This window comes from Octopus sinensis, linkage group LG9 (assembly GCF_006345805.1).
Source record: "Octopus sinensis linkage group LG9, ASM634580v1, whole genome shotgun sequence".
Classification (NCBI taxonomy): domain Eukaryota; kingdom Metazoa; phylum Mollusca; class Cephalopoda; order Octopoda; family Octopodidae; genus Octopus; species Octopus sinensis.
This window is the reverse complement of record NC_043005.1, coordinates 56,383,986-56,407,426: the sequence shown is the minus strand read 5'-3', so window position 1 is coordinate 56,407,426 and position 23,441 is coordinate 56,383,986. Positions and strand designations below refer to the sequence as shown.

The 23,441-nt window shown below is 36.6% G+C and overlaps 2 protein-coding genes across 4 annotated transcripts in view; one reads left to right on the top strand and one right to left on the bottom strand.

Moving 5' to 3' along the window:
• The window catches only part of LOC115215916 (U11/U12 small nuclear ribonucleoprotein 25 kDa protein), a 30,709-nt gene extending 8,562 nt beyond the window's left edge, over nt 1-22,147 (top strand). Inside the window, exons 1-6 of one of the 3 annotated variants that reach the window (XM_029785268.2) lie at nt 15,276-15,353; nt 15,997-16,134; nt 17,428-17,551; nt 18,013-18,118; nt 20,149-20,223; nt 22,035-22,147. In XM_029785268.2, the coding sequence (XP_029641128.1) occupies nt 16,012-16,134; nt 17,428-17,551; nt 18,013-18,118; nt 20,149-20,223; nt 22,035-22,101 (495 nt within the window). In that variant the 5' untranslated portion in view covers nt 15,276-15,353; nt 15,997-16,011 and the 3' untranslated portion in view covers nt 22,102-22,147. Of the gene's footprint in view, nt 1-15,275; nt 15,354-15,478; nt 15,503-15,996; nt 16,135-17,427; nt 17,552-18,012; nt 18,119-20,148; nt 20,224-22,034 lie in introns of those variants that run through there. The other 2 variants (XM_036505976.1, XM_036505975.1) reach the window with 2 other exon arrangements.
• Nucleotides 5,817-15,045, bottom strand: LOC115215895 (DNA-directed RNA polymerase III subunit RPC10). Its single transcript, XM_029785247.2, has 3 exons — nt 14,905-15,045; nt 9,164-9,251; nt 5,817-6,000 (listed from the first exon to the last, which is right to left on the bottom strand). The coding sequence occupies exons 1-3, from the start codon at nt 15,013-15,015 to the stop codon at nt 5,873-5,875; spliced, it is 327 nt and encodes a 108-aa protein (XP_029641107.1). The 5' UTR covers nt 15,016-15,045; the 3' UTR covers nt 5,817-5,872.
• Nucleotides 22,148-23,441: the final 1,294 nt, after the last annotated feature.

The window sequence follows — 23,441 nt, the reverse complement described above, 5'->3', positions numbered from 1 at the left end:
ATTTTTCACACTTTTACCGACCACTTCCATATCTTGTTTTTTTTTTTTTTTTTTTACATTACGATTGGGGAAAGCGAGAGACAACTATTATAAAACTTGACGCCGTTTATACTGGTAATATTAAAATGCAAATAAATTATAATATTTCAGATATAGCAAAAACGGTGGGTTGCCAGAATCTTTAGTACGCCGGATAAAATACCTTGCAGTATTTTGTCCGTCTTTAAATTCAGAGTTCAAAACCCGCGGAGGTCGACTTTGTCTTTCATCCTTTCAGAGTCGATAAAATAAGTAACAGTTGAACAATGGGATTGATGAAATCAATTTACCCACTTCCCCGAAATTGCTGGCCTTGTGCTAAAATCTGAAACCATTAATTCTCTCTCTCTCTCAACAAATGCGTTGCTACTGTTTTTTTTTTTTATTATTCTAAATGTTTTAAGTAACACCATTTCTCTTCAAATGATTCATTATCCTTGTGGAGAGCAAAATGGACTTGGGTGCTATTATTCATGGTGTTTTAAAATTCATTAATCGTATTTCTAACCTCGTTAGTTAAGCATGAAGTCGTATGTACCTTTAAAGCTTTAAAAGAAAAATAAAGAAATATTCAGTTTCTTAGCCACTCGTATAAAACATGTGTTATGCATTTTACTTCTTTTGAATATATTCTCTAGTTTCCATATCTGATTGGTATTATAGAATTCGTTGAAGAGTCTTAAAACGCTTCAAGCAAACGCCTTCCCGGTTTTAAAAATCGTATCTATAAGCAACGTTTATAAAAATTAAATTTTCTCAAGCTGGAAACGGAACACGTCATAAATGACTTACCATTTGTAGATAAAATATTACGTAACAAATTCGTCAATTTCTAATAACGCCCAGTATAACAGAACTGTATTTTAAATGATTTTACGAGTTTTGGGGGGGCTTGTAAACATTCCACATAATTCATTATACATATTTCATTTCATGACATATTTTATTTTATTCTATGTACCCCACGTCCCGTTTCTGTATCGTCCCCTCTATTTTTCGGGCCATCGTGCCTATAATAAAGATTTCATGCTCCTGCAACTTATTCTCAAATACAAATTGGTAAATCCACTCCTACATACCAATTCTTATCGTTTCTTTAGCAACCGTTGTCATGGAAATATGTGACTCTTTGTCTTTGGCTAATGAAGTCTGATAAAAGCAATTTTCCTGGATTTAAACATTCACAACAGACGAATAAACCCAGTACTTTGTAATAGTAACTATGTTAAAGCATTCTATAAACTTATATATGTTAATTGTCTGATTGTAACTGCTACTTAATGACTCTGGGAATATTTTATACACTGTTATTATGTCGAAAGGAAAACCAAAACTTCGACTATCTTCAGCTGCAATAAATAATATTTATATTTTGGTCTGGATTCGCAAATAAATATATATATATACATATATTTTTCACAATAGTTAACTTGTGTGAGCCAAAATGCTGTCTCCGTTCCCGCGTAGCCTTCTACGTGTTGATTTTCTTGAGAGAACCTTCAGTCGTGTCCACTCGATTCGGCTGCAGCCTCTAAAAGACAGATCTAGCGGGAAAACTTTCTGTTGGCAGTTCTCTGCGCATGCGCATGAGGGAACGTCTGGCGGCCTGCCAGAAGTAATCCAACACTGTGCATGCGCGCTGAAAACTTCCAAAATAGCGTCACTACAATTACATTTTCTGTAGTTTTATAATTTTGTATTGCTAATTTTTTAAAGAGTTATTTTGATTGAAACTTTAAACTTTGAATTCGTGTCTTTAATAGCGTTGGCACAGACTGCTCGTTTAATTTTCCCGGTCTTTCGTTTATAACCTCTACAATTTGCAGTTCAGTAGATAAAATGTGAAAAACAAATCTGTCTAAAATTTGGGTCGAAAGTGCGAACAGATATCAGAGAATTGCATTGATGGTGGATCATCACGAAAATAGTTAACAATACCAGTGGTCCGAATACTTTATCCATCACAGCAACCTCAGGTTTTCGTCATATTGACTTGGTTTTATTTAGTTGTAGAAGCAGATTGTCCCCAGTAGTGTAGTAAGGAACGATTACTCTGGGCAAAAATTATTTCGGGTGCAAAATTTCGAAAGAAAAAGGGAAAATAAGGCATAAAAAAAAAGATTAAAAGCCCTTCCTGAGCTCATAAGTCCAGTTTCCTGGATTTTGTAACATATAAATTCCTTTCTGGATGGGATACCGGCTCGTCATTGGATTACTAATTTTTGCCAGATGAGTGGACTGGAACAACGTGAAACGAAGTGTTTTGCTTAAGACGACAACGCATCACCCAATCCCAGGAACAAAACCGCAATCTTACGATCATGAGGGCAATACCCTAACCACTAAGCCACGTGCTTCTACATTGTAGTAAAGAACAAAATAATGTGAATTTAAAAAAAAAAAAAGGCGAAAAAAAAATCAGCTTGCCGTCCTGAAACCGATGGCGATGAATGAAGTTTTCTTTTTGGCGTGGTTTTCTATGGTACTCCGTCAGTTACGACGAGGGTTTCAGTTGATCCGATCGACGGAAGAGCCTGCTCGTGAAATTAACTGAGCACTACACAGACATATGTGCCTTAACATACTTCTCAGGGAGAATCAGCATGGCACCCAGAATATGACAAGGCTGCCCCTTTGAGATACAGCTACTATTCATTTTTGCCTGCTGAGTGAACCAGAGCAATGTAAAATAAAATATCTTGCTCAAAGACATAATACATCGCCGGGAATTGAACTCACGACCACACGATAACTTCTTGAGTCAGGCACGTTCCATCCTCTGGTCTACAGACATGCAGTCTTCTCTTCCCTTTCTATCACTAGGCTGATGCCTTTGCTCCTTGGAGCTAGCTGGCTTTATGCTACCCACACTGCTCCTACTCTTCTTATCCCCATTGTTGTGTTCATACTCCCCACTAATGACACTTGATCCCTTCTCCTTAGAACATTGATCTTCTGGAAAGCCCTCCTTCTCATATTTTCCCTGTAATAGTTGTTTTACAAACGTTGATGGCATCAATGTCACCAATTTATGAAGGCATTCAAAAGAATCTTAGGCACTGTCCCTTTCCCCCAGACCTAACAAGTAAAAAAAAAAAATTAAAAGAAATCAGGAATAGGAGGCAAAATGGACCTAGAATCTCATGCCAGTTTATGATCTCTAAATATACTTCTTCGAATCAATTAGTAAGAATTTTCTTTTTAAAAGTCTGTAAGACAAAGGCATGTGTTATAATGAACCTCAACTAAGTCTGAGGACAAACAAGCGAGTTGAAACGGCTTTTGATTCTCAGTGTTCTTAGCTTTCTTTGAAACACAGTTCAAAGAAACTGAGTCTTCACAAAACTTAGTACACACAGTTGTATTTCTTTGAACTCATCTTCCAAAACAACACAATTCTTTTTAAGCAGTGTTTCCAGTTAAAGACTTCTACCTTCTGGCAACCAGTTCACTTTCTTCTGAATATCTGCTTCCTGTGACTTACAAATATCAAAACAAAGATGAATCTTCAAAATGTGAAAAAAAAAACAGTTATGTAGTTAGTTGATTGACGTCTTCAGTGTATTTTGGCTGGTTTGGAGCAAATTGCATCTAATTTTTCAAATATTCAATTCCATAGATATCTAATTCCATTTAACCGCTTTAAGTTGTCCATAAAATATAAACCAAATTCATCAGCATCAAAGTATCTTGTTTAATTTAAAATGCACAAGTCTGACCTTAGCAAGCAAAGAAAATGTGAATTTTAAATGATGCTGTTGATGATGATAAAATAAAATGTTGGCATTCAAATGAGTAGGAATCATCAATTTGTTTGAGAACAATCAAACCAAATCAAATCATATATCAGAAAGCAGTGGTTAAGTGAAGCATCTGTTCGTGTCCGCTGCCAGCCTCGCCTGGCCCCCGTGTCGGTGACACGTAAAAGCACCATTCGTTCGTGGCCGTTTGCCAGCTCTGTCTGGCCCCCATGTCGGTGGCACGTAAAAGCACCATCCGTTCGTGTCCGTTGCCAGCCTCGCCTGGCCCCCGTGTCGGTGGCACGTAAAAGCACCATCCGTTCGTGTCCATTGCCAGCCTCACCTGGCCCCCGTGCTGGTGACACGTAAAAGCACCATCCGTTCGTGGCCATTTGCCAGCTCCGTCTGGCCCCGTGTCGGTGGCACGTAAAAGCACCATCTGTTCGTGTCCGTTGACAGCCTCGCCTGTCCCCCGTGCCGGTGACACGTAAAAGCACCATCCGTTCATGGCCGTTTGCCAGCTCTGTCTGGCCCCGTGTCGGTGGCACGTAAAAGCACCATCCATTCGTGTCCGTTGCCAGCATCGCCTGGCCCCGTGCCGGTGACACGTAAAAGCACCGTCCGTTCGTGGCCGTTTGCCAGCTCTGTCTGGCACCTGTGCAGGTGGCACGTAAAAAGCACCCACTACACTCACGGAGTGGTTGGCGTTAGGAAGGGCATCCAGCCATAGAAACACTGCCAGATCTGACTGGGCCTGACGAAGCCTTCCAGCTTCACAGACCCCAGTTGAACCGTCCAACCCATGCTAGCATGGAAAGCGGACGCTAAATGATGATGATGATGATGAATTCTAATGAGATGGTAAGACACCAACTATTTTATGTAAAGTAACTGTCTCCAAATTTTGGTATGTATCTGCATGTCAGGCTGTATATTACCATTGTTCTAGATATAACCATAATGCAATGTGTAATTCCTTTCACCATGTGGTAGGATTCTAGCAAGACAAAGATTGCAGTGCTTGAAGGGATATATATATATATATACACATACATATATATATGTAATGGTTGAACAATGAGAGCACTTACAATAAACACAATATGAAGATTTCTTTCCAAAATGTTTGTGACATTCTGTTTTTCAAAAATGATATTTTAAAAATAGTTAGCTTTTATGAAAATCTTTTTTTTAAATATTGTGACTGTATCAAATAGTTTAGTAGGTGGAGTTAAGTTCAGTAAAGAATTGGAAATAGTTTGAATTCTAATCTGAAAGCATGCTTTCGCTCAGTTAAATTTTTTATATAACACTTTTTTAACAATGGTATTATTCTTATTACAGTGTGCCTAACATATATCTGAAATCAATTGTGCTATCTTCATGACAATGGAAGTTCTTGGTCATCTGTCTGATTCATCTGTACTGGGCCACCAGGCTGTAGAAATGTGCCCTGAATGGTTTTTATAGGGGACCAGAAGCCAAATTCTAGAATGTTAGAGAAAACTCTGTCCACATAGATTGGTTGGTTAATACACCAACAATGTGAAATTATGGTGGTTTGCTCATGATATCTGATCATATATCCACGGATTCAGAATTGAATCACCACTACAAAGGTATAGATTAATGTTAAGGGAAATTTCTTAAAAGTAAGGTACAGTGTGTGCTGGGAGAAGGTCTTCAGAGCATGACAGCTTCACCAGAATATTCAACTATAACTTCCAGAAATGAACTGAGAATCTCATGAAATGGCATTGACTCTTCAGCATTCAGAATTAGTCTGTCACACTACTTTGAATTAATCAAGCATTATTTCATGGTTTTAAGATTTTGATGATGTGGTTGTTTTATTTCTAGAATGATGTCAAAAGATAGTGTCAGAGACTGAATCTGGTCAGCTTGAACATAAAACAGGTAGATTATTTGGGCTGGATTTGTTTGGTTTAAATACTGGTTAAGCAAAGATGTGTATCAGAACCACTGCTATTCAACTTCAAATTTTCCATGCTGCTAACAAAGTAATAAAAAGATAAGTTTCATGAAAATAGTTTATTTACAAAATATACAAAAGTAAAATTATAGCAGAACCTTCAGTCTTTCCATCGGTGTGCACACTCTACATTACAGCATTTGTAAAATGTTGTCATAGGTTCATCAGCTGACCGAGTCTGAATCTGCATGAAATAGGCTCGTCCATGCTCACACTTGGGACAAGTTTCTATCAAATGGAAGATATAAGAAAAAGGTAAATGAAAATATGTACTGAAACTGAAGAATATTATTGATTTCTTGTATGAAAGAAAATAAAGGGGAAGATTACTGCAAAGTACACACTCTACTTTTCAAGATACAAAAATAAATATATTGCAACTGGAACTTGAAAATGGCTGAGAGTAGTCAACAGACTTTTTATAACTGGTGGTTCTCATATTTGTGTACAAAAACATGCACAAACACAATATATACACACATTGCACACACACACACACACATATACATGTAAAGGTTGAACAGTGAGAGTACTTACAATAAACACAATATGAAAACTTCTCTCCAAAATGTTTGTTACATTGTGCTCTTCAAAAATGATCTTTTTAAAATAGTTAACTTTTATGAAAAGTTAAAAAAAATATTGTGAGTGTATCAAGTATTTTTGGGGCAAAAAACTTTTAAATACACACACAATATGTACATATGTATGTGTAATATATATATATATGTATGTGTAATATATATATATGTATGTGTAATATATATATATATATATATATATATATATATATATATATATATATATATATATATATATATATATATATATATATATATATATATATATATATATATATATATATATATATATATATATATATATATATATATATATATATATATATATATATATATATGGGACCTGTTGAGGCAAGTGAAATCAAAATCAAATTTGATGACAGCACCGCATGACTGGCATCTGTGCTAGTGAAGCTCTAAGAGCACCATCCAAGAATCATCGTTGCCAGGGCTGCTGACTGGCCCCCGTTCTGGTGGCACGTAAAAAGCACCATTCGAGCATGATTGTTACCAGCATCACCTTACTGGCACTTGTGCCAGTGGTACGTGAAAAACAACATTCGAGAAAGGGCGTTGCCAGTGCCACCGGACTGGCTCCTGTGCAGGTGACACATATAAACACCATTTGAGCATGGCCATTGCCAGTACCACCTGGCTGGCCCTCTTGCCGGTGGCATGTAAAAGCACCTACTACATTCTCGGAGTGGCTGGCGTTAGGAAGGGCATCAAGCTGTAGAAACTCTGCCAGATCAGATTGGAGCCTGGTGCAGCCATCTGGCTCACCAGTCCCCAGTCAAACCGTCCAACCCATGCCAGCATGGAAAGCGGACGTTAAACGATGATGATGATGATATATATGTGTATGCATACATATATATATATGTGCATGTGTGTGTGTGTATGTAATATATATATACTTCAAAAGTTTGATCCACTTCCATATAACAAAGTTTTGTGGGCACATAGGAAGAACCCATCTCATCAGATATTGGGAGATATCTGATTTCTGGTGAAATGAGTTCTTCCAACACAATGACAAAACTTCAAGTCATACAGAATTGAATCAAACTACTGTTTAAAAATATATGTACGTCCTACTAAGTGTGCTGAGTGTTACTTTTATCTGTCCACTCACATATTATATTTACTCTTTTACTTGTTTCAGTCATTTGACTGCAGCCATGCTGGAGCACCACCTTTAGTCAAGCAAATCGACCCCAGGACTTATTCTTTGTAAGCCTAGTACTTATTCTATTGGTCTCTTTTGCTGAACCGCTAAGTTACGGGGACATATACACACCAGCATCAGTTGTCAAGTAATGTTGGGGGGACAAACACAGACACACAAACATATACATGCACATACATACATATATATATATATACATACATACAAATATACGACGGGATTCTTTCAGTTTCTGTCTACCAAATCCACTCACAAGGCTTTGGTCGGCCCAAGGCTATAGTAGAAGACAATTGCCCATGGCGCCATGCAGTGGGATTGAACCCGGAACCATGTGGCTGGTAAGCAAGCTACTTACCACACAGCCGCTCCTGCACCTATAGCTACCACACAGCCACTCCTGCACTTATATATATATACACACACATACATATCTGTGAGGAATCTTGATATATGTTAACAGAATGATATAAATTATGATCTTTATGGCCCATTTTTCTATTAGCTGTTCCAATCATTGGACTGCAGGCATACTGAAGTTCTATTTTTGAGTCAATTTAGATTATATAGTCTTCTCTACTTTGTCTAGTCCTCATTCATTGCTCTCCTAAGAGAGGAAATACTTCGTCAACAATCAAATAGAAGAAGATTATTTATCTAAACTTAAATACCAATTCTCTAATATAAATGTGTGTGTGTGTTTACTTATTACTTTTTATATATTGATTATTCATTTTATACATTTTGTGATCTAGTTATATGTTTTATAAAAATATATTTTATTTTTTATTTATGATTTGGTTTATGTCTATCATTATTTGAATTGCATAATAGTGGTTTTTTTCTCTAATTTATATATTATATATTTATATTGTGAAATTTGATTTAATACTAAATTGAATTTTTCCCTGTAAGTTTGGAATTATACTCCCTAATATTATTATTTTATATATATATATATATATATATGTATGTATATATATACATGCATATATGGGTACAGGATGTCACCAACAGTGCAAATAACATGAAATATGTAAACAAATGAGGGGAAAAATGAGTGAAATACACACACACACACGCTATGGCATATGTGATTTGAACTCTGAATACAAGAAACTGGAGTAAATGTTGCAAGGCATCCAGTCAGACGGTTTTTACAGTTCCCCCTATCTACCATGCTAGTTTGGTACATTCTTTTTTGTAGATCTCAAATGGATGAAAGGCAAAGTTGACCTTGGCAGGAATTGAACTCAAAGCACATCATCATCATCATCATCGTTTAATGTCCATTTTCTGTGCTAGCACTAGTTAGGTGGTTCAACCGGGCTCTGGGAAGCCAGGAGGCTGCACCAGGCTCCAGTCTGATCTGGCAGTGTTTCTACAGCTGGATGCCCTTCCTAATGCCAACCACTCCGTGAGTGTAGTGGGTGCTTTTTACGTGCCACCGGCACAGGTGCCAGGGGAGGCTGGCAGCGACCACGATCAGTTGGTGCTTTTTACGTGCCCAAGTCACCACTAGGCCTAGTTACTAGATAATCACCACCATGACACTCAAAAGCTGTAAATGTGGGAAGTATCTAAGAATGAATAGGAAACGAAAAAACAATAAAACTGAACCTACCTTGAGTAGAGTCAACATTTTCCCAGGCTGAAGCACCTCCTAGCACATCATCTACTTCTTTGAGTTTTGGATATTTGCGATATTTAACCTAAACAGACATTTGAAAATCATTTATGTTAGAGAATATCTAAGTTATTGTAGAAATGGATATTTCAAAAGTGGTACATTAAATAGAGCAGTTTGTAGTAACTAGTTGATTTAGTTGGCTATCATGAGACAGTATTATGGTCACAAAAAATAAAAAAATTTGGTGGAATTCTGGTTTAGGCAACCTTAGGAAGGGCATCCAGCCATAAAAACTATGCCAAATCAGACTGGAGTCTGGTGAAGCTCCTCAGCTTACCAGCCCTGGTCAAACCGTTCAACCCATGCCAGCATGAACAACAGACATTAAAAGATGATATGTCCCCTCATAACTCTTTTATTTTTGGGAACTTTCAGAAAATTTTTGCGAATTTGTGTTCTACACATGGGAATTCATGATTAGGCAAAAAAAATTCTTTTTCTATGTGATTTAAGGGCAATTTAGCTGTTATTTTTAGTACACCAAAATGGCCACCAGCTACCTTCTTCATTGCTTTGTTACACTGACATGTATAAATGTTTATCAATACTTCTCTCTCTCCATAAACACATTTAATGAAATGAAGTGCACCCAAGGGCAGTCCATTGCTGGAATTAATGCAAAAAATTTGAACTGTCCATACTTTAAACTTTGATTTTTTAAAAAAAATTAAAAAAAGAGTGAAAACTTTAGGGTTTTGGGGGTGGGGTGGAGGGGTTTAAAAAAAGTAAAAGCATAGAAAATGGACATTAAACGATGATGATGATGATTTGAATTCAGAGTGCAGATAGTTGGTACAAATACATTGCAAAGCATTCTGTCCAATGATACTATGCTAACTGGAGACTTTCCTCTGCAAAATCGGAATGACTGTTACCCAACTGAGAAATGATCCCTGCGAGGTGGGATGGCTGCTGCAGTGAGAGTTGCTGGCCATTTACCACAGTAATGCCTTTGCAATCATGTCTGTGAGATGCAGCTAAACACACCATTTGGTTTGGAGTGTACAACCAATTACTCCTTCCCTCCATCTTCTACTGCTTAATCCCTGCCTCCCTTTTTTTTCTTTTTCCTTCATGAGGTAGTTATCTTTTATCTTTTATTTGTCTCAGTCATTAGATTGCAGTCATGCTAAGGCACTGAATTGAAGAACTTTTAGCCAAATGAATCAACCATAATACTTATTTTTTTAAAGCCTGGTACTTATTCTATTGGGCTCTTTTGCTGAATACACCAAAACTAGTTATCAAACAGTGGAGTGGGGACAAACACAGATATATATATATACACACACACACACACACACACACGTACACATGATGGGCTTCATACAGTTTCTGTCTACCAAATCTACTCAAGGCTTTGGTTGGCCTGAGGCTATAGTAGAAGACACTTGCTTACTGAACCTGGAACTATGTGGTTGTGAAGCATGCTTCTTACATAACAGCCACATCTTTCTTGATAACTACAGAGTGATGCTAAACAATTTCTTGTATCCTTTTGCAGGCAATTCTTTTCTATGCTGTGATAAAATTCACTAGAGTATTGGATCTTTATTAACCACAAAGGGTTGATACAGGGGACAGACAAGGGGTTGGGGGATTCAGATAGAATAACAAAATGATAAACATTAATTAAAAACTTATGATAGTATATATATATGAATAATGGATGATATAACAATGACAGAGTGAGGGACAGGTGTGACCCCACAAACCACATTCCACCACTGATCTCTTTATGAGACTTTTATGTTCTCACTCGAGCAGGTACACTCTCAACGTGCTTTGCCACATTCTTCCATCATATATACAAGCATGTCCTCTCCAGCCTTGGCAGGTCAAAACCAACATATACATCCTTGACATTTTTTCTCAGGTTGACTAAACAATTTCCGTGTTGCCTGGAAACAAGCTATTGATGGAAAAAATGAAAAGGGCCTGGAGGTTAGCAACAAATACCACACAAGACAACCAGAGCACACAGCTGTTGTGGATGAACAACAAATGCCACAGTAGAAAAGTGTCCAAAGAAATCAATGGGGGTGGTGAGAAACAAAAACCACAAAAACTGAGAAACCGGATCTGATAAATTATACATGGTACAATTAGATAGTTATCAAGCGGAGTGAGTTTAGCAAAGACAGAAATGGTAGGGGTTTAACGTATATATGTGTGTGTGTGTGTGCATGGATAGATAGATAGATAGATAGACAGATAGATAGACATAGATAGATAGATAAGCAAATAGACAGCCAGAAATATATATAAATAGAGAGAGGGGGAGGGAGGTGGAGAGAGAGGGAGGAGAGATCAAAAATAGACAGACACAAAAAGATAAATAAAAATACAGATAGACAAATAGACAAAAAGATAGATAGAAAGCAATAGACAAACAGACAGACAGAGAAGGATGGAGAAAGTTCAGAGAGCTTTTATCTCTGTTGGCAACCAAGTGTCTCTCTATCTCTTTCTGAGTGAAAGGAAGAGTGTATGATGCACATGTATGAACTGCAATGCTAAATGGTAGTGAGACATGGGCCCTGAATGTATGAGACATGTGAAGGCAGGAATGAAGCTGGTATGCTCCACTGGATGTGAAATGTTAGTGTACATGTGTGACAGAGCACAAGTGTAATGAAAGAAAAGTGAGGCATAAGGGGAATTGTATGCAGTGTGCAAGAGAGGAGACTGCACTGGTTTGGTTACATGATGTGGATCAATGAGGACAGTTGCATACAGAAGTGTTGATCACTTAATGTGGAGGGGCATAGTGGAAGAGGAAGACAAAGGAAGACGGGATGAAGTACTGAAGGCTGATCTCAAAACACTGGGCTTTACGAAGAAGCTGGCAGAGGACTGAGATATGTGGTATATTGCTGTACTTAAGAAGACCTGCCCACCACAAGAGAATTGAGATCCTAAAACCAAGGTGCCACGTAAAAAAAAAAAAATAAAGATTAGTGTGGGTGCTGATGCCAAGTAAAAAGCACCCAGTACATTTTGTAAAGTGGTTGGTGCTAACAAGGGCATCCAACTGAGGAAACCGAACCAAAGCAGACTATGGGACTTAGTGCAGCTCCTGACTTAGCCAGTTCCTGTCAAGACATCCAACCTATGCCAGCATGGAAAATAAACATTAATTGATGATGATGAATGTATATGTATATATATATATATATATATAGAGAGAGAGAGAGAGAGAAAGAGAGCGAGAGAGAAAGAGAGCAATAAGAAAATGGAGGGGATCAATAGGTGGTAATATTTTAATTTATATAATCAATATATCTTAAAGTTATTTCAGTTATGTAAGAACGAAACTGCATACACGAGGAATTTATATATATATATATATAGGGAGAGTTTACGAAAAAAACAAAAGAGGAAGACAGGTGGGGTACAAAACAAACAGATGTATTAGTATAACGCTCAAGAATAGAAAAAGTCTTTTACCTTTAGAGCCTATACTCTTCTACAGAAAGGGACACAGAAAAAACAAGGAGAGAAAAAAATGTGTGTTGTGGCTAACGATCTATTATGGCGATCTGCTCAACCATAATCGTATGTACATACATATTATGTGTTTAGAAGGGAGGATCAGTGCAGTAGTTTGTATCATTATAATTATAAATATAACAATAATACCCAATCTTATTTATATTTACATATATATATGATGATGATGATATATGTATCATGTCGCCATGATAGATTGTTAGCTACTACACACATCTTTTCTCTCCTTGTTTTTTCTGTGTCACTTTCTGTAGAAGAGCGTAGGCTCAAAACGTAAAAGACTTATTCTATTCCTGAGCATTATACTAATACATCTGTTTGTTTTGTACCCCACCTGTCTTCGTCTTTTGTTTTTATCGTAAACTCTCCCTATATATATGTATATTAATCAATTCAATGATCAAACAATTCAAAAACAAAAATAAGAAAAAAAAACTGAATGTGAAGACATGTACAAGAAATACACGATCTTTTCTGTTGGGCTGCCAGTATCAATTCTGCTTGAATTGATTTCATATTCAGTGAAATAACACACTTTTATAGGCTAATTCATGACGTGAAAGTAATTTCGCTATAAATCAATAAATAAAGAGTTATTAGTAAATTAAAGTTTGAAAATTTTGGTAATTTTAGCCAGTTGTAAGCCACAGACATATTCATGTCTGTATTGATAGTAACAAGCAGAACATGAGAACTCTTTTGCCTGTTGCCATAGACACAGTCTTTGAAAAGTCTTTTATCTCCAAGGAAGCTTGTGTTGATTATTGTGTGATTATGGCAGCCCACACTCTCAGAGTGGTTGGCATTAGGAAGGGCATCCAGCTGTAGAAACTCTGCCAGATCAAGATTGGAGCCCGGTGCAGCCATCTGGTTCGCCAGTCCTCAGTCACATCGTCCAACCCATGCTAGCATGGAAGGCGGATGTTAAACGATAATGATGATGATATGGCAGCAAGCTGTAGTAACTTCGTTTCTATGATGGAAAAATTGAAAACAAAGGAGGATACTGTGTTGTGGGTTTTCAGAGGAATGTGTTGCGAGACCAGACAGGCTTTTCTGTATGCTGTGCTATGTTATAATTGTGACACACTGGAAGAATGCATACGTTACTCCATTATTCCAGAAACCACAATTTTCTGGAATTTGTGGAAGACGTACTCTTACATTCCTGAAACTGATGGCTAGAATTTTGAACTTAGAATGGTGAACCACAGTGTTGGGTTTGTTTACCCGAAAGATGGTACCCACACTCAACAAGTGGAGAGTATGTGGGCCTCTGTGAAGTGAGGTAACAAATGACGCTGTGGCACTCACTGTTCTATGACAGATTCATATCTCGTTTTTTTTCCAACAGAAACCCACTTTTTCAAAAATTTGAAATGCCGCATTGTTTTTTGCTGATTCGGAATCTCCGCAGTCGAAAAGGTAGGTTTCTGTAACCCACCCCACAAAAAATAACCGAAAGGGGTGCGGTCCATGTCCTTTACCTCCGCCCAAAAACCAAGATAAAAAGTTATGACCCGTTAGGTGGTGATGCTTATTTCGAAACATGCGCTTATACAATGGTTTGGTAGATATTAAGCCACAACATATTTGAAGGCAGTTTGGTTTCTATATCGAAAGAATGCAGTGTGTGAATGACTGTACGTGTGTGAGTGTATCGGTAACTATCAAGAGAATGAGAGTCGGTCTTGAACATGAAAGCGTGTGTGGTATATCAAAACAAAAAATAAATACATTAAAAATCTTTTTACGGATTTTACCGAACATGCCATCAAAACAGCTGGGAAGGAATGACAGATAAAATATCTATAGCGAAAGAATGCCACAGACATGTACATACATCTGTGTTGTGCTTATGTATATTTATACAAGTACGAGTGACTACGTAAAGGTTCCCTCGTTTGTTCGCTAAAATAAGTGTTTCTTTGACGCCGGTACTCAAATATGGGTTTATTGTACATGATTCAATTGTCGATGTTTTTCATCTAATTACAAATGAATTCAATTTACCTGTCGCTATTTTCTTACTGCACCCAATTATTAATATTGCTTAGGGAATATATCAAAAGATTCGGTTTAACTAATGTTCAACGAATCATACCGTAAAACATAAGAAAGTAAAAATATAACAAAAGATATAAATGAATCGTATAGTATACCATTCGTGTAATGTTCTGTATGTAAGGGCATGTGTGACAACCAAACCGATAACAGTTGGGTCCTTCTTCCACGACCAAAACATTAGCACAGACAGGACAGAAAACAAGCATGGTTTACATTGGATGTGTACTGTGGTCATAATAAAGGTTGCATGAAAATATTGCGCAGGAGAAATTAATAGGGTTTCGTTTCTAAGTGTATAGTATCGTCTCTCATAAAATACGGTAAATATATAAAATATAATGTTTTAAAAATAGGTTAATTTTAGAAATAAAATTTATGTAAAGTATTAATTTAACTAATTATTAGAAAGAAAAAAAATTAGATAATTATAGCTCTGTTCTATTAAGGCGAATCGAAAATGATGTCGCCAATCAAACACTTTTGATCAACCTTTGTTTTTTTTGATAATGTTGATTAAATGAAAAACTCCGAAAGTGGCTGAAAGGTGAACAGTCTTCTTTCATATTCCTTAAGTATTTTAATTTATAATAACAAATATAATTATATAAACAAAATCATCAATTTCAGGTCTATTATATCTACGATATTTTTTAATTATCTTTTTATCAGAGCGGCAAAAAGCTGTAGTTTAAGGTAATTTTAACTCAGTTAAATAGCATATTTTATTGTAAATTCACTGTGAATTTAATTGTCTAAACTACAGATGTGCTTTAAAAGAAGCATCTCAAAGTTTTAACTTTTATGTACCAACTTCATTTGAAATGTCTGTGTATCTATGTATATCTTTACATTTTCTAAACATTCATTAATTTTCTATAACGATCTTCATTGTGGCCAGTGCCGAAGAATGGAGATGAATTCTCGATGAATCTACGTCGGAACCGATTTTTATTCCTTTTTTTTTTGTTTTGTAATTTTTCCTTTTACATTTTTAATAAACGTCTATAATCCTCAAATTTTATTTTCAGCTCGACTCATATCTCTTACCTACGAAGTTGACATCTTCACATGTAGTATTCATTAATATCTAAATCTTAAGCTATATATATCTTGTACATCATCATCATATGTAAGCAATATTATCGTTCTGTATTATTTAATTGGCATTTTATGACCCTTGATTTCAGTTCAAAACTGAAAGAATGACTTCTGTGTGTAATGAAAGTCCTTCTGATTCCGATTCCTCTGCCACACCATCTGTTCAAGAACTTACCCATCAGGATGCCATGGCGAAAGCAAGGAAGGTTCTCTCAGAGTTAATATGTGTGAGTGAAGTTTATAAATGTTTTGTATAGTATTTTTATATTTTCCTGTTGCTGCAAAGTTTTACATACAGTCCCATCATCATCGTTTAACGTCCGTTTTCCATGCTAGCATGGGTTGGACGGTTCGACCGGGGTCTGGGAAGCCAGGAGGCTGTGCCAGGTTCCAGTCTGATCTGGCAGTGTGTCTACAGCTGGATGCCCTTCCTAATGCCAACCATTCCGTGAGTGTAGTGGGTGCTATTTACGTGCCACTGGCACAGGGGCCAGAGGAGGCTGGCAAATGACCACACTCGGTTGGTGCTTTTTACGTGTCACGGATGCCAGTTTAGGCGGCGCTGGCATCAACCACGTTCGGATGGTGCTTTTTATGTGCCACTGGCACAGGTATCATAACTACAATTTCATAACTATTAAAATAACAGAAACATTAAGATGCTACCATTTTGATTGTTCTCTATATTTTGAACTTACATTAATCAGGTAATATTAAATCTCAAGGAGTAGTTGATTTTTATTATTTTTTAATTATCATTTTAAGTAAGGTTTCGCGCAGTCAGCAGAATTGTTAATGATCCCCTCCCAGCTGAGGGGACTTTTGCCTTGTTAGAGCATCCATGCTGGTGCCATATAAGAAGCACCCATGCTGGGCCATGTGAAAAGAACTTGTGCCAGGCCACGTAAAAAGCACCCAGCACACTCTGTATAGTGGTTGGTCTTAGGAAGAGCATGAAGCCATAGAAACCAAGCCAAATCAAACGAGAACTTGGTGCAGCTCTCCCGCTTACCAGCTCTGGTCAAACCATCCAACCCATGCCAGCATGGAGAATGGACGTTAAATGATGATGATTTTACATCTATTTTTCAATGGTGAGGCAGGATGTTTTTTATAGCTTCATTACTTTTCAATTGCTGATGGTTCAACTGTAGAGTATTAGTACAACTTGTTTTTGTCAGTCAAGCCAACAGAGTTGTGTCCCTTGCTCAGTAACATCTATAATGGCTGCAATAAGATTTAGCTTTATGATCAGGTGATACAACCTACTTTCACAGTCATTGGGTTTACATATTTACTATTTGTAAATAGCATGGAAAAATAACAGATGTATGTTTGTGAGTTAAACTTGTAATCAAGGATTTGATACTCATTTTTCATTTCACATTAAGACTCTCTAAATTATTCCGAAAGTCACACTTTCTCATTCCTCACTCCCTTGCAAATCTGAAACCCAGAGAATAGTTATTTGGAGGTAGTGACTATATAATATTTTAATTTCTTTCTGTTTTTAATTCCAGACAGACCCACTTCTTGAAGATCTTCCCTCAGAGGTTACAGCTGAAGAGGTCAAATCCCAGATAGCTCTTGAATATGGGCAAGCCATGTTAATAAATGTCTGTCGAGCTGATGGAGAGGTTATGCGTAAGTTCTAAGCTTTCTGTTGATCAAATGACATTACAGTACTGCATGGTACAGTACATATAATTCTTGTTTGGAATGGTGAAGCTCAAAGCAAATAAAGCTAGCTGCATGTAAATGATGGATTAAAAATCCTTTTGGATAGAGAAGTCAAAAGCAGCCCATAGGACTCAAACCCACATCTTCTGTGAACATGACAGGCATCAACAATATATATTTATATATATACATTCGTTCACACATGTGCATGCATACTTACTGGTGTCAACTATACTTCTCACATAAGATATAGAAAATAGATTTGTACATCATGAAAAAAGCCTTTGTTTAGATTTGCATGCACATCATTTTTTTTAAGGATAACATCAAAAGGTTAAATATTTCAAGTTGTTCATTCACAAATACCACAGATTACTTGTTGCCTAAAATTTAGTTTTGTATCTGTTTAAAATTTCTTCTGTTAGGTGTTGTGGTTGTACAGGATGCCACAGTGTTAGATCTGAAACATGCCATCAAAAGATATGTACAATTGAAGCAAGCAAGACAGAATGGCCCTGAACACATCAGCTGGTAAGTGGACCGGATCCTTGTAAATGTAATTATATAACTATATAACATTAGCTGGTCTGCAGACTAGAGTGTGGGCTTGTAATTGGCTTTTTTACTAGTTTGGTTTATACAGTTTCTTTGAGACTGTGGAAATTGATGCCTTTAAAATTCGACTTATACTGTTGCGAATTGATGACTGTAAGAAAGGCACCTACAAGGAGAGAATTCCATAAAATTAACATTCTGGGAAGAAGAGGTTAGGCATGGCGTTGGTGGTGGGGAGTGTGGATATTATGTTATTGTGTATAATGAGAAGCAAGATGAGAGAGTTTAGAGTACCTGAATGAATGTGGTTTGAAACCAGACTGTTTCAAGGAGCAGAGGCCTTTATAGTAATGGTAGAAAAGGTAGAGAGAGGAGACAGTGCACAGTATTAGCAGATCACAAGGTTGTTGTTTATATCTGCATGTGATTATATAATATTAGGTAGGTTAAAGATTTCCTTCTTTTGTCATGCTGAATCATAAGGTCCAGTTTTTTGGTTTCCATGGTGCATAAGTTCAACACCTGGAGAAGACACTGGTCCATTTCAAGATTAATCACTTTTACCAGCTGAGTGGACTGGAGCAACGTGAAATGATGCGTTTTGCTTAAGAACATAACATGTTGCTTGGTCCAGGAATCGAAATCACAAACTTACAATCATGAGTCCAACACCCTAACCACTAAACCACATGCTTCCACATATTAGGTAAAGACTCGACCTTACTAAGATGGCTTTCTGTAGGCTTAGAAGGTGAGTATTTTGACAATGACATCTAACTGATTGGCATGGAATTGCTCACCAACCCTCTCCGACATCTGACATGTAGACGTACTGTCTCTTTTCTTTGCCTCCTGCTATTCCTTTTACTTCTGCTCCTTGTGTCACCTCTATCCAGCCTCACCTGACTTACTTCTCCCTCCTTCTCTTGTCACCCATATTGTATCTTACCACCTAGGTTTCACACTAACCACGATATGCTAACTTCCTCCTCCCCAGAGGAATTCCCTCCCTGCCAATGATTTTTCCTGCAGTTATCAACATGAAGTTGTTCAAGAACATTAGCTATATGAATTTCACCTCTGTTGGAGGGCTTGAACATAGCCTTTTCCTTCAGACGAAACCATTAAAAAACATAATAGATATATATCCCTCTTAGATAGACGAAATGTATTACAGAAAATGAAAACAAATACATACACATGTGTATATGTATTGATATCTGGTGGTCTTGTAACCTGTGTAAAAAGGGTAGTAGCTTAGAATAAGAACTGGCTTAGACTGTGACAACCTGCCCAACCCTTGCCAACATGGAAAATTTATATAAATTAAGATTATGATTTTATAGATGTATATATCATCTTTATTTAACATACTTTTTTCCATGCTGACATGGGTTGGAAAAGAGCTGTGAGGTCCAGGTACAAAGTGAATAGGAGACAGAATAGGATAAAAGAGGGGAAAAGGTGGATGTGTAGGTAAGTGTACTGAGTCAAAATAGTATGACAGATGATTGGAAATAGGAAGTGTATTGTATTATGTATATCATCATTATCATTTAACATTTGCCTTCCATGCTGGCATGGGTTGGATGATTTGACTGGAGCTGGTCAGGCAGAAGCCTGCACCAAACTTCTGTGTCTGTTTTGACATGGTTTTTACAACTGGATGTCCTTTCCTAATACCAACCACCTAGCAGAGTGGACGAACATACATGCATGCATGCACGCGCACACACGCACGGATCTCCAGCAACTTCTGGTGACCATATTCCATTCACAAGGTATTGTTCAATCTCTGAAGTTATGGAAGAAGATATTGCCCAAGTTACTGCACAGTGGCACCAACCAAAGAAGCACATGATTGCAAAATCAACTTCTTGAATATATAACTAAGCCTGCACTCTTCTATCAATTTTTATATCTCATCTTGTTAGCTTATGGATTGTATTTTGAAATACATGACTTGTATTGATGCTATATCTGGATTACATTTTTAACTTATGCAGGCGATACATTTGGAAAAGATATTGGCTGTATTTTGATGGACAGAAATTGTCAGATGACAGTAAACCTTTGAAAGAGTAAGTTGTCATTATTTCATTTTGAAGTAGTTTGAAGTATATGTGTAATGTTGTGTGGCAGTGAAATACAGACAGTAAAAATAGGGAACTTATAGTAATTGAAAGGGAAAAGTTGGTTATGATGTATCAGAATCAAACTTGCAGTAGTGAGACATATATACTGAAAATGAGGTATGACTGCATACAGTTTATGTAAGGGTCAGCATAATTTTCTTGGAAGCTGGCCAGATTGGAAATGTTTCTAATTTGTGTCACAAAGGTCACATATATGCATATGTTTGTTTGTCTGTGCTTGTCCCCCAACTATTGCTTAACAAACGATTTTGGTGTGTTTATGTGCCCCTAACTTAGCAGTTTGACGAAAGAGACCGATAGAATAAGTACTAGGCTTACAAAGAATAAGTCCTGGGGTTAATTCGTTTGACTAAAGATGGTACTTAGCATGACTGAAATGAATAAAAGAATACAAAGTTGTAGAAACAGCTTGTTTCTTTTTTCTTCAAAATTTTAGATGTTTTTTTTAAATTTAAAAATTAATATACTGTGTATGACATGGGGGTGCAGTGGACATTTTAATTTGTATGAATTGGAACAGTTGTAGCTTTGGGATAAATGAATTGTCAATCGATTGGCCTACCCTTCTCAAAGGTCAGGTAAATATTTCTGTCAGTCTCTCCTTTTGTAGGATTGATTATTCATGTAAACTATACTGGTTTCAAATTTTGGGGGTGAGGGTAAGTCAGTTACATCAACCCCAGTGCTCAAGTGGTACTTATTTTATTGTCCCTGTCCTTACAATCTGAACTCAGAACATGAGGAGAGATGAAATGTCACTAAGCATTTTGCATGGTGTGCTAACAATTCTGCCGGCTCACCCACCTTACATTCATGTAAACTATATTGAGATAGTATATGAAATGCTGTTTGTCTCTGTTGCTCTATTCAATTAAGGTGAAAACACTGCACCCTGGGGAAACATTAATTTTTTATCAAGTGAAGTAATCTTACATTAGTATTCTTACAAAAGTATTTCACAAATAAAACTTAACGTAATTAACCCGTTATTTTGTGGGGTTGGGGATCACATCCATCGCCCCTTTTTGGCCACCCTATTAATGCTCCACTTTTCTTCAACGTCTCTCTTGATCTTTCTACCACCCTCTTTAGGAACCACTGATCAAGATGATCAAAATATTCTGCATGTAATTTGGTTGAGAGAAACTACATAGAACCTTGTGGTTCTTTATCTTTTACATGTTTCAGTCATCAGACTGTGGTCATGCTGGGGCACTATCTTGAAGAGTTTTTAGCCAAATAAATCGACCCCAGTACTTTTTCTGTTTTCTCTTTTTTAAGCCTGGTACTTATTCTATCGGTTTCTTTTATCAAACTGCTAAGTTATGGGGATCTAAACAAGCCAACACTAGTTGTCAAGCAGTGGTGGGATACACACACACACATACATATGATGGGTTTCTTTCAGTTTCCATCTACCAAATCCATTCACAAAGCCTTGGTAGGCCTGAGGCTATAGTAGATGACACTTGCCCAAGGTGCCATGCAGTGGGACTGAACCTGGAACCACACAGCTAAGTCCATGCCTGGTCTGAAGATAACTTCCATCCTTCTGTTAGTCACTAAACTCAGTGTCCAGAAAAGGGTTTGGTGTACTGTCATTCATCCTCCATCTAAACTGTAAGAAGAAAAAAATAATAAAAGCAAACAAATTTTTAATTGCTTCATGTAGGGTTTCTTGTAGAAATATGGGAATTCTAACTTTTATTATTGTTAGAATGTTCTTTATTTTGTAGGTATGGTATCAGAAACAAAGCAGATGTTACCTTCAAACACAGATTAAAACAGCAAGGAACAGTTTAGGACATCATTCTTCATCTTTGTATATAAAAATATTTTTTAGAAACAATTCTCTAATTTGTTTTTTTTTTATGTGTGGTTATATAATTTACCTCAGAAAACACCTACAGAACAATTCTGTAATTTATTTTAATTGTTTCAGTAATTAGCTTGCAGCCATACTGGGACACTGCCTTAAAGGATTTAGTTGATCGAATTGATCACAGTACTTATTTTTACGTCTGTTACTTATTCTCATGGTTTCTTTTTGTCAAATCACTAAGTTACGAAGATATAAACAAACCAACACTGACTGTCAAGTAGTTAGAGACAAATACAAACATGCATGGACACACACCACACACACATACATTTTCACAGGCTCCATCTAACAGATTCACTCACAAGGCAATGATCATCCCAGTTCTGTTGTAGAAATTTGCTCAAGATGCTGTGCCATGGGGCTGAACATGAAACTATGTCTGTAATAAGGTTTTCTTTTCTTATAATTTCATTACCATAGTTTAACATGTTTTCCATGTTGGCATGGGTTGGACGGTTTGACAGGAGCTGCACAGTCAGGAAACTGTCCAGACTCCAATAGTCTGTTGTGACTTGCTTTCTGCAGCTGGATGCCCTTCCTAATGCCAAGCACTTTACAGATTGTACTGTGTGCTTCTTATGTACCACTAGCAGTAGAATGTGGATGCAGGATGGCCAAATGGTTAAGAAATTCTTCTCACAACCACAAGATCCTAGGTTCAATTCACCTGTGTGGTACTAATAAAGAAACTCTTCAAGCATATCCTTTGTGGAACTACATCATAATACCAAAGTCTTCAATCTTCCCTCAAGAAGATAAATACTAAATAAGCTATAACACAGTAAAGGTATGAAATGCTTGATTTAAAAAAAAAAACTGGAAATGTACTTATAAATAAAAATATGAAGCAGGTATAAGATGTTTGAAACTATCAATTTATTTTTCATAACAAAACATTTCATAAACAAAACATAATTAAAGAGAGAAAATATGAATAGTTGGATAGGAAATAATAAGGAAAGAAAAAAAGGAAAAAAACAACAACAAACATGGCAATTAATACAAATGTTCAAATGTGAATCCATCGAGATCAAATTATGAAAATGATACTTTAATAAATGACAGATATACAGGGTTAACATTTAAAATTTGAATTAAAAAATAAAAAAAAAACCAAGTTGTAGTTTTGAACTAACATTAAATGCGTGTTGATTGGAGTTCAGATTTTTTTTTTTTATTATGGAAGTAAAGAAAATATTTAAAAATTTAGCCAAATATGGAAGGACACAAGAAGTAAATTTTATATCAGATTATATCTGGT